At 39.1% G+C, this 12,655-nt stretch overlaps 1 protein-coding gene across 1 annotated transcript in view; it reads right to left on the bottom strand.

Annotated features, from left to right (window-relative positions):
- LOC135216038 (striatin-interacting protein 1 homolog) overlaps positions 1–12,655 on the bottom strand; it is a 313,064-nt gene that overhangs the window by 238,599 nt on the left and 61,810 nt on the right. The window contains 1 exon segment of the mRNA XM_064250984.1: positions 9,422–9,577. Coding sequence (XP_064107054.1) covers positions 9,422–9,577 — 156 coding nt within the window.

A 12,655-nucleotide genomic window follows, 5' to 3' on the forward strand; every position in this document is an offset into this window, starting at 1 on the left:
TAATGTTTTCTGCCATTTGTTAATGTGTTTCGTAAAGGGTTCATGTTTTCTGCCATTTGTCCTCCTCCTCTGTCGCCACTTTCAGAGATCGCCTCACTTGAAAGGTAAGGTTCCACATTTTACTACATATGTACGTACATGTACGTACAGTATTTCTTGTACCCTGTACACTAATAAACTTACAGGTAATCACAGTTTGGTTAGGTATTGAATGGTCCAAATTGTTGTATTTCATTGTTTATTGGTCAATTTAGCTTTATGAAATTTACTGGGGTGTTTTTGTAGGGCTTGGAATGAATTAGGCAATTTACATATAAAATGTGGTTCAAGATACGAAAAAATCAGGTTACGAAGGCCGCTTCGGAACGGATTAATTTCGTATCCTGAGGTACTACTGTACAAATTTACAAATCGCTTTGTTCCTTATCTGTTGGGAGCTGCTGAACAAATAATTACTTCCTCTGGATGGCACTCATCTTAACTATTAGAGATGTGGTAGTATAGCCAAGGGTCGTCTTCTACTACCGTGGGATCCATTGCAGCTAAGGCAAGTCCATGGCAAGCAAGGATACACAATACAATGTCCCTGCCCAAGGCTCAATACCAAAACACAAAAAATACAAGAGTAAATATGTAGTCTCCAACACCCTCGCTTCCCTTGTAACTAGGCAACCTTCATCAAGGCAAAAAAAAAACAAAGGCTAGAAAGAAAAGACTTACTATACACCCTCACCCAACACTGTGCCAGCTTCTAAAAATTTTCGTAAACAGTCTCAATATCGTGCAAGTAATGGGACGCAAACACTGACTTGCATTTCCAATATGCCGCTTGAACTATTGATGCCAGAGAAAGGTTATGTTTAAAAGAGAGAGAAGTAGTGACAGCTCTAACTTCATGAGCTTTCACTTTCACAGTATTTAGGTCGGAATCATTAATCTGTGAGTGAACTTCCACTATGAGTTCCCTTAGAAAAAATGCCAATGCGTTTTTAGAAAGGGGCCGTGATGGGTTTTTAACTGAACACCACAGGTGATCAGAATTACAACAAATCTACGCATGATGATGGTTACACTTTAAGAATCTGGCTGGACATAAGGTCCTTTCCTCTTCTCCTGGGCCTATTAAATCTCTGAAAGATTACTAATTGTAAAGGAATGAGGCCATGGTTCGGAACGCAACTTGTATTTTGATAGGAAACCTAGAAAAAATGAACATACAGCATTACCTTGGGAAAAGCCAACCTATTTATCCACTGCATGCAGTTCACTTACTCTTTTGGCAATGGATAATGCAATTAAAAATAAAGTTTTTCTTATGAGGTCTCTGAAAGATGCAGAAATAAGAGGCTCAAAACATGGCTCTCAAGCTATTTAAGTACTACCACATCCAGGATCCAAGATAAAGCTTTACTCTTCCTCGTGCTTTGTTGTGTCATAAGCTCTTATGAGATCTGAAAGGTCTTTGTTGGCAGTGAGGTCAATACTCCTATGTTTAAACACAGAATTCAGCATTGCCTTGTATCCTTTAATAGTGGATGTAGACAAGCCCCTCAAGGGCCTCAAATATAGCAAAAAAAATCCTCGATTACTACTATGGATGTCTGAGTAGAAGAAGTGTTATTTCTCCTACACCACGACTGAAACACTGCCCACTTTGTTCGATATACATTACTGGATGATCGTCTTCTGCATTGTGCAATAGCTTGAAAGTCTCTCCTGACATTCTGAATGCTGTCAGAATGAGAGTGGACAGTCCTTGGTGATACCGTCTAAAATGGGGTGGTCTGAGCAGACTGATCTTTTGTGGTAACATTCTTGGAAAGTCCGTGAGTAATTCCAAGAGATCTGAAAACCATTCCTGAGCCAGCAAGTATGGAGCAATTAGCATCATTGTGAGGTTTTGATGAAATTTGAACTTGTTGGTGACCTCTCTCACCATCCTGAATAGAAGAAAGACATACAGGTCCTTGTCTGATCAGTTTATTGACACCACTTCTGTTGCCCATGCGAGAGGATCTGGGGCTGGTGAGCAGTAAAGGGGGAGGAGATGATTCTTGGCTGTGGCAAATAGGTCCAGTACCGGTTTGCCCAACACCTTCCAAAGATCGAGACACACTAGAGGATCTAACATCTACTCTGTGGCAAGAACTTGCTTTCAGCAACTAGTTTGTCTGCCAACACATTTGAGTTTGCCTTGAATAAACCTTGTTAAAATCAATGTACGGTTCTGATGCGCCTATAAGAGCAGGGCTCTTGCTGCCTCACACAGAGTGAATGAGTGTTCCCCCATTTTCTTATATAGGACAGAGCTGTTGTGTTGTCTAAGTCGACTGTTATTACTTTGTTGCTGATCTCTGTAGAGAAGGCTTTCAATCCCCAGTGGATGGCTACCAATTCCTTTATATTTATGTGCCACCTCTTTTGTTCCAGTCCAAACTCCTGAGACTTCCTTGTCCCCCAGGAGAGCTCCCCAACCTAGGTCCGAGGCGTCTGAATAAAACACTAGGTCGGGCATCAGAGGAAGGAGAGATTTCCCTTCAAAAAGTCTTGCTCTTGCATTCCACCATACAAGTCCTCCTCATTTCTGCTGTTATTGGGAATACAAACGAATCTGAGTGCTTCTTCCAATTTCAGTTGATTCTGAGGAATAATTGCAGGTTTCTCATGCGCAACCAACCCAGAGTTACAAATTGTTCACTGGATGAGTCCCTAAAAGGCTCATCCAATCCTTCACCAAACAAGACTGAAGAGAGAGAAAAGCCTGAAAAGCTAGAGTTGCTCCTCACCCCCAAATATACTATCTCTTGACATGGGACTAATTGAGACTTCCTTAAATTTATCAGAAGACCCAGATCTTATGCTAATGCCAAAGTTTTCAGCAGGTCCTTTGTACATTTCAGCTTTGAGAGCGAACAAGCCAGTTGTCCAGGAAGAGAGTGATCCTCACCTACTAGGTGTAGCCACTTTGTCATGGGGGCTAGGACACAGGTAAACACCTGGGGAGCTGTGGAAAGGCCGAAGCACAGAGCTCTGAACTGGTAAATTCTGTTCTGGAAAACGAATCTCAGGAATTTTCTCGAGTCTGGGTGAATAGGGATAAGGAACTAAGTGTCCTCCATATCAATTGAGATCATCCAGTCTTCTTGACAAATTAAGGACAATATTTCTGATTAATTTCCATTTTGAACTTGGTCTTTAACATGAACAAGTTCAAGGAGCTCATGTGCAGAATTGGTCTCCAGCTCCCTGAGGCCTTGGGGACCACACCCATCCGTAATGCCCTTATCAAGGTAGGATATAATTCCAAGCAAGTCACATACTGAGTCCTCTGAGATGGCAGCACAGTCCTATCTTGCAAGCTAATGCTCATACACACCAGTCCAGAAAGCTCATAACTTCCAAAACATGGAAAATGTTTTTCGGAAGATGATCTAGTTCTGAAGTCGAAAACATAATTTTGGCTGAGTTGAAAGCTGACCTAGAGAAGACAATAAAACCGGAGAGGTCACCCTGGACGGAGGCAGAAACTCCCAGGGCAAGAGCTTCCAGTCTCGTGCGAACGATGTCTCCTAGTAGGCGGCTTAGAAGGAGGGAAACAAAAGTTGACTCTCCCTTGCTATCTCTTCTCTGAGAGCCACAAGTCCATTTCATTCAAAGCCTTCTTGGCTGATACGGAAAAAACCAACTCTGGAAACTTAGAGGTGCCCTCTACCTGGTTATCCATCTGGTAAATAGAAGCTGGGGAAGCCAGAGCTGCTGGCAAAACGAAACTAAGGAAATTTGCTAGCAAATATTGAAACAAAGAGGCTGTAGGAGGAGTATCCTTATCCACTTCCTCTTCTAATACTACTACTTCTTCAAAAAAAGGCAGGAGACAAGTTGGAAGGGAGTTGAGCAGGTGCTGGAGTTTTCTAAAACAAACCCAAAATACTATCAAGTTTCCTTTGGATATCCACCACTAAAGGATCAACAGAAGATGAAGTATGAATTCCTGAAGGATGTGAAGGCAGTGCAGGAGTTGCAAGTCCTGGCAACTGAGGAACAAATGAGAAACTCACTGAAGGAAGTTTATATGCTAACGGAAGCTGAAGCGTCGATGGGTGCTGTGGCGCCAATGGACAATCAGGTGCTATTGGAGACTTGAGCACCAAAGGGAGCTCTTGCAGTAGCAAGTGCTTCTGTGGTGATGGGCGGTCTGTCAATGACGGGTGCTCATGAGACAGTTGGAATGAAGAGGGAATATGCGCCAATGGGTGCCAGCGGGTGCCAGCGGGAGCTTTGAATCTCCAGGTGATCAGAAGGCAATAAATGCACAGACGCCAACAGACTCAGATGCATGGCACTTCACATGCCTAGAACTTTCAGCAGATACTGGATAAGCTGACACTGATACATGAACCCCTTCTAAGGCAGATAAACACATTACTCTGAGCCTCCACAGACTCGGAGACTGAATGTACGACTGACGAGTGAGGAGCAAGAGGGGTACATGACGCCAAGGGCCACTCAGATACTGTTCTTGGTGTAGGAACACCCATGGGTACGACACTAGATCATTCTAAAGCAGGTTTACTAGAGAAGGAAAAATGCCTCCTGGATGGAGGCTTTTCTGGAGCAGACCGTCCTTCCCCAACAAGAACTTCCAGGGAAAAATGCTCAGGACTGACCCAGACACTACAAGAATGGTGTTGCTCAGTAGGGAGATCACAAGCCTTCTTGGAAGATACAGGAGAAAGCAAATCCTTCCTTACTCATCTTTTCAATGGACAAGATTCATCCATAAAGCGAAAATGGCGCCTGGGTGAAGATTCCTCTGAACTAGACACACTCAAGAAAAAGACAAGATACTTCCATAGACACACCTTTCCAGTGGAGCTCTGTCGATACCTGGGATACTACGACAGGATTGACTGAGGGGCAACTACCCATGGGCAGATCCCAACCAATCCCCCTTGAGCTACCAGTGTACTCCTCTCAGGTTTAAAGGCGCATGAAAGGGATCTTTGCCTATGAGAATCAGTGGGACGAGCAGCCACCTCCTCCACTGCACTAGCACTTGCAATAACGCTTTCATCAATTTTACCTACCTTGTCCATGAGAAGTTTGACTGAAGCCCCAAATTGTTCCATGGCCTGTAACATCATAGAAAATTTTTGGTCTACTCGCCATTTGAGGCTGGCAACAGGACCGGGAGCAAGGGTTAGGATCAGGTTGTACAGCTTGAGAAAAGGGAAAGGGTGTAACAGAAGAAGAGAAATAGAAATATCACTGTCAGCCTGACTAGCGAAGGACTGCTTACCCTTAGCTCTAACAGCAGCTTTTCTCTTTTTATCTCTATCAAGCTTTTCCCTATGAGTCTTTAAAGTCTCCACACTTTATCTCTCCAATTCCCACATTCGTTACATATTAACTGCTACAAACAATTCTGACCCCTACAACTAACGCAAACAGATTGCGGGTCATAACAAGTTTTGATTAGCCTAGTGCTGCAATACCTTACACTTTGTGTATTGGAATCAGACGTGATGGCTACAACCATAAATAAAGCCAGAGCTTAAGTTGTGACAAAAGCAAGACAAAATCGAAATACATACTGGATTCCTGATAATAGCTAATTATATAATCAATGCCAAAACAGCTACCTTAGGTAAGAGTACTTTACCAAATGCCTGAGACCTCAATTGCAAAGATTCTACCAGATTCAAATTCTGCAGCTATTGTAAACAAATGTTACGGTTATCCATGGCAGAATACATTTGTTTATGGTCATCCATGGCAGAATACAACTGTCTAGTTTACTAGGTTGGTTCTGTGTTTCCCCAGTGGTTGCAGGGTAGTCGCCTAACCTAAATATTACTATATCTATTGCTATATCTCTTGACAAAGGCCTAATTGCAATTTCTGTAGATTTATAAGAAGGCTAGATCTTGGGCTAAAAGAAAGGTTTTCTATAGGTCCTCCAACATTTTATTTCTGTATGGGAGCAAATAAGCGAGTCATCCAAGTAAGTAGAGGGAAATCATTATACTAAGAGTAGCCACTTTGCTATGGGAACTAAAACGCGGGTAAACACCTGGGAAGCTGTGGACAGGCTGAAGTACAGAGTTCTGAATTGATAGATCTTGTTCTGGAAGAAGAACCTTAGAAACTTTCTTGAGTTCTGGTGGACAGGAGTATGGAAGTATGCACCTTCCATATCAATCAAGATCATCCAGTCTCCTTGACGAATGGATTATAAGACCGTCTCATTCGTCTCCATTTTGAATTTGGCTTTTAATACAAACAAATTTATTGCCGACATCTAGAACAGGCCTCCAACCCCATGAGGCCTTCGGGACCACAAACAGTCAGTTGTAAAATCCTGAAAGTGAGGGTCCTCTACCACTTCATTCTGAAGCACATCCTGTGTCTATGAGAGATCACTCTGGTCCAAGCAGTAATGGGTGGAAAATGTTTCCTCAGCTTCAACTATTAGCTTCAGATATACAGCTCACTTCCTGCTTCCTGCTATGATGCCTTTTCCTATTTGTAAGAGCAGTAAATATTGGTGAAAATGGAAATCTTCCATGCTGATTACGTCAAACAAAATTTGAAGGAATTTTGGATTTGAACCGAATTAAAAGATTCCAGTAGCTCAAGAGCCCTTATAATGTCACATGGCTTCAATCCATATTACTACGTAGTATACATATTTCATGGCCATGTCATGTGACTTTTACAACTCATTCCAACTGAAAAAAGGTGTTATAAGCCTAGACAGCTCAAGGTGATGGGACTCTGAAACCTATAAAAGAAGACATTTCTATGGCTGACTTAATTCACTAGGCCTGCACAAATAAATCTAAAACAGTGATTCCAAAGGTTTTTTCCCTAACATCAGTATGGCTTCAAGAGGAGTAAAATTGGATTTTATATTTTCTTGTTTACCTAATAATAATAATAATAAATCCATAATAAAAATTTGCAGAAAACACCAAAAATATTTATTTGCACATTTTTTTAGAAGGCACTCTTGTTACATGAAAGTTTTGCAGCAAAAACAATTCCTTGATGCCTTTGAGAAAATCAAGTCATCGGAGATTGGAGAGATAATTTTAGACTTTACACCAGACTCTTACTGAAGATTAGTTAAAAAGAATTAGCTACAATTCTTATTCCTTCTAGGGATGGCCAAAAAGAATAATTTATATACACATAAATTCATACCAAATAAATTACAGCTTCATTATTAAAATAAAATATTAGGAGAAATAAAAACCCAAGATTCAGGCAAAATTTCCGGATTCGTGGATTTCTCTCTGGACCTTATCTACCCATTATTTGTGGGATGATAAATAATCCCAAAATAGTGTATTTTAATTTTATTTTCATGACTAAATACATTTTTATGATACAAAAATGATTTACTAATTTTAAAATATTAATATTGATCAATACTATATTAATAAGTTTAATAAGATTAAATGATATCACATAATAGCAATAGTAATTCTCTCTCTTTCTTACAGAGATGTATGTTTTCTGTATGATAAATAAATAATTTACTAATTTTCAAATAATATAAATGTAAAGAGCAATCAATTCATTAAAGAAAATACTATAGTGAATTAGTAAGATTTTAGTTTATAAATTAGAAAATTATGTAAGAATGAAGGAACTCCCAGTCTCACGCATCTTTCTTTTGAACTCCAGGTACCAAATTGAGGTCCAACAGCTGTCAAATATATCACGTAATGTGACTGGAGGGGAGGGAGTGTGTTTCTCTCTCTCTCTCTCTCTCTCTCTCTCTCTCTCTCTCTCTCTCTCTCTCTCTCTCTCTCTCTCTCTATACTGAGATTTGAGATTTTTATAGTACGTGTATGTATAATATGTTTATTAATATTTTCAAATGATAATAATAATGATAATAATGATTGTAATTACAAATATCATATGTGATAGTATTTTACAGAAATACTGCAATAATATTTCCAGTTCACTCTTTCAAAATAAGGATAACTCTCTCTCTCTCTCTCTCTCTCTCTCTCTCTCTCTCTCTCTCTCTCTCTCTCTCTCTCTCTCTCTCTCTCTTTACTGAGACAAGAGATTTTTATAGTACCTGTATGTACAATATGTTTATTAATATTTTCAAATAATAATAATATAACTGTAATTACAAAAATCATAAGTGATAATATTTTAAAGAAATACCACAATCACCTTTCCATTCCACTCTTTCAAATACGGATCTCACTCTCTCTCTCTCTCTCTTTTACTGAGATGAGAGAATTTCTATGGTACATGTGTATATTTTCACATAATAATAATAATAATATAACTAATTTCAAAATTCATATGTGATAGTATTTTAAAGAAATACATTAATCTATCCATTTCACTCTTTTAAATAAGGATAACTCTCTCTCTCTCTCTCTCTCTCTCTCTCTCTCTCTCTCTCTCTCTCTCTCTCTCTCTCTCTCTCTCCACAAGATACGCATGTCATAGTGGTAACTCTCGCCCTCTGTTTGGCATGGAAGTTATGTATACTGTATATTACGGGCATTACTAAATTTTGTGGTGAAATAATAATAGACAGTACTAGTTTTCCAATAACATTAAGTTTAATGAGCTTAAACAATAACCTCTCTCTCTCTCTCTCTCTCTCTCTCTCTCTCTCTCTCTCTCTCTCTCTCTCTCTCTCTCTCTCATTTATTTGTTTTGTAATATAAGTAAATAATTTACCTTATAACTAATTTTCAAATATTGATAAGATTAATACAAAAAAAACAGCAATTCCCAGTCTTTGTATCCATTTGGGGGAAGGAGGGCGGGGGAGTAAATGACAGTTTGATATACATATTGGAGAAGGGGAAGGAATCGGGGTCTAGGAGTTATTCTCTCTCTCTCTCTCCATTATTATTCTCTCTGTCTCAGGAGTAATTCATGATTTCACTCTTGATGGTCAGATATAGGATGTTACCATTCAATGGTCTCTCTCTCTCTCTCTCTCTCTCTCTCTCTCTCTCTCTCTCTCTCTCTCTCTCTCTCTCTCTCTCTCTCTTTGTGTGTGTGTGTGTGTGTGTATTACTGGCAGTATGTATACATTTTTTATGGTAAAATGTTTAAGACGACTTTGAAATGATATTAATAACATAACCTCAAAGATTAATACAGTAATAGGTTAGTAATTTTAGGTATATTTGAAGTAGGATGTTATTTAAGGTATACATATGGTATCTGAACTTTCAAGATAGGCGGTTATAAGCATTTTTAGTGGTGTTCTAACTATTCGCAGGTTTTAACACATTCCCCGCGAATATGGGGGGAACACTGTACGTATTGATAATTAGTTACACACCGTTCACCAAAATTAATGCACTTTCACAGAATTTCTTTTAAAGGGAGTATCACAACACATTCTACACAAAAAATATTTACATACCTTGTCTGAGTTTGTGCTTCTGTGTCCTCATCACCTGATACTCTCAGAGTCTCAACAATTGTATACAGGACAGATAAAATTACTCTTAAATCTGCTGAATCGGCAAGGCTAGCAGATACTGTAATTTTACGTTGGCTCTCTGCAACACTTGTATTCCTGAAAAAAAAAAAAAAAAATAATCAACCTACATTACTATAAAAACTTATGTGTAATGTGCAGAAGATATCATCAAAGTTTAAAACAGCCACAGAATTAATAAAACAGCTGGAAATGAGTGGCCCTTACAGGTGAGACTGGGGTCAATGATATTTCCAATAAAGCAGCTGCAGACACCTTATTGAAGAGAAAAAAAAAAGATAGTAAAACTGATGTTGCTATGCTACTACACAAGGTCTAGAGAAGATAGTGTAGGTATATCAGAAAACTGAAGCTAATGTTGGGTCAACCATGGATCATCACCGAGAATTTTATTTTCTATTCTAGTAATTGAAAAAGTTACAAGAAAGTGTAGAAAAGGAAACCCATGGGAGTTATTGTATGATATGCACTGGTCTCTATTCCATAACCTTGCCATCCACTATTTCAATTGCTTCTCTTCCCTTTTGGTCTTCTTCTTTCCCACATTAAGGGGTTTGTTGCCTGATGCGCCTTCTCCACTGCCTTCTATCAAAGGCATCATCCTCCACCAAACCCCTTTTCTCCGTATCTTCATTCACTTTATCTCGCCATCGAATTCTCTGTCTCCCTCTCAATCTTCTTCCTCTAACAGGTTCATTCCAAGCCCTCTTCACTCCCTCCTCGTCATCCATCCTCAGCACACGCCCATACCACCACAATCGTGACTCTCTTATTACCTCTGTAATCTTTACTAAGCCTTCCCTTCTTCTTATTTTGTTATTTTCCAATCCCTCAAGCAGTGATATTCCCATAATCCACCTTAGCAGTCTCATCTCTGTTATCTCAAGATTTACAACCTCTTTTCTTCTTAGAACCCATGTTTCTAATCCATACATTAACACTGCTATAGACCTAGACTTTTAGCTTGATTGGTATTTTCTTCTCACATACTACTCCAGCTACTTCTCTCCACTCCCCCCATGCAGCTTTTATCCACTCTCAACTTCACCCTCACATCCTCCCTCTTGGATTAAAGTAGATCCTAAGTACGTACTAAGACTTTTCCACCTGTTTTATAATCAAGCTATTTTCTTCTTGCATTACTATTCTGCCTCTATCTTCCCTACTGCTCACCAAAATCCATTTTATTCACATTATTCACATTCACCTTTAAGCCACCCCTCACTTAAGGACTCCTGCCAGTCTCCAACCCTTCTCTGAAGGTCTTTCTCATTTTCGGCAGTAATCAACATACCACATCATCGGCGTACAGCTCCTACAGCTCTTCATTCTTGATCTCTTCACTTAACCCTCTTGCACACAGGCCGAAAATATAAGGGTGTAAGGTACATGACTTTTCCCCCCGGGATGGAAAAAACATGAGCATGGAAAAGTTTTTTGGTAAAATTCGGTACGTCTGAACTATAACTGATATATGCTTCTGGCTAGTGTTATTATGTTGGCAAATGATTGAATTATTTCCTAAAGCCATCAGAACATCTTCACAAGGCTTAGAAATAATAAAAACGATGAGATGAACGTGAAATTTTTAAGAAAAATAGAAAATATTTTTTGGAAATAATCATGAAAATTATAATAATTAGGTTTGGGGAGTTTGTTTTATATCTATATTGTGTAGAAATGTTTGATCTTTCATTTGGAAGAAATAATTTTGCTATAAATGTGTTTGCTAATGAGCTGTAATTGATTGAAAAATGCTAATTTTTTACAGAGCGCAATTTTCAGATTTTCCAACCTACTTATGTTGATGTTTTGTATCGCAGCTAAGTCAGCTAGTGGCGTCAGGTTTGCGTTTTCTTCGAGGTTCATCATCTGTCGACCCAATGGTGTTAACTACGCTTTCTATGACTGATGGATTTTTTTTCGTGAATTTTTCCCGAAAATAACTTGCATATGATACGCCCGGCACGTCATCTGTGCACTTACGGAAAAAAATTTATTGATGCACTAAGTGTCATCAGATCACGAGAGGGTTAACACATCCATGACCAGCACAAACAAAAATGTGTTTAATGCTGACCCCTGGTGTAACCCAACACTAACTTCAAAGTTTTCTATTTCCCCAACTGCTGTTATCATCTCGACCAAGCCTAACCAACTTTTCTGGGACTTTCCTCTTCCTCCAACACCAGAACATCACTTCTCTTGGGATTCTATCATATGCTTTCTTCAGGTCTATAAATGTACAATAGAGCTCCTGGTTTCCCTCTAACCTCTTTTCTGGTAACTGTCTTACTATGAAGATGGCATCTACCATCCCTCTTCCCCTCATGAATCCATTTTGCTGTTTCCCAATCTTTACAATCTTTCTTAATCTCTCATCCAGCTTTTGATAAATCTCAAAAACTTCCAATATGACATCTCCCTTCTGCTTGTATATACAATAGTACCTCGAGATACGAAATTAATCCGTTCCGAGGCGGCCTTCGTATAATGAGTTTTTCGTATCTTGGAACACATTTTACATGTAAAATGGCTAATCTGTTCCAAGCCCTCCAAAAACACCCCATTAAATTTCATAATAAAGCTAAATTGACCTATAAACAATGAAATACTACAACAATTTGGACCATTCAATACCTAAATTAAGAATAAAAATCCAAACCTGTAAATAAAGTGTATAATTAGTGTACAAGAAATATTATTACTGTAATGTAAAATGTCGAAGCTTACCTTTCGAGTGAGGCTATCTCCAAAAGTGGCGGCAGGAGGAGGAGGACAAACGGCAGATAACGTACGTACGTACGTACACTTAACTTTACGAAAACACATAAAAAATTTAAGGAAAACTATAAAAATGACATTGTTATGATACAATAAAGTTTCATACATACTTACCTGGCAGATATATACATAGCTATCGACTCCGTCGTCCCCGACAGAAATTCAAATTTCGCGGCACTCGCTACAGGTAGGTCAGGTGATCTACCGCCCTGCTCTGGGTGGCAGGACTAGGAACTATTCCCGTTTTCTAATCAGATTCTCTCTTCCACCTGTCTCCTGCGGGGAGGCTGGGTGGGTCTTCAATTGTATATATCTGCCAGGTAAGTATGTATGAAACTTTATTGTATCATAACAATGTCATTTTCATACATT

This window comes from Macrobrachium nipponense, chromosome 6 (genome assembly GCF_015104395.2).
Source record: "Macrobrachium nipponense isolate FS-2020 chromosome 6, ASM1510439v2, whole genome shotgun sequence".
Classification (NCBI taxonomy): Eukaryota; Metazoa; Arthropoda; class Malacostraca; order Decapoda; family Palaemonidae; genus Macrobrachium; species Macrobrachium nipponense.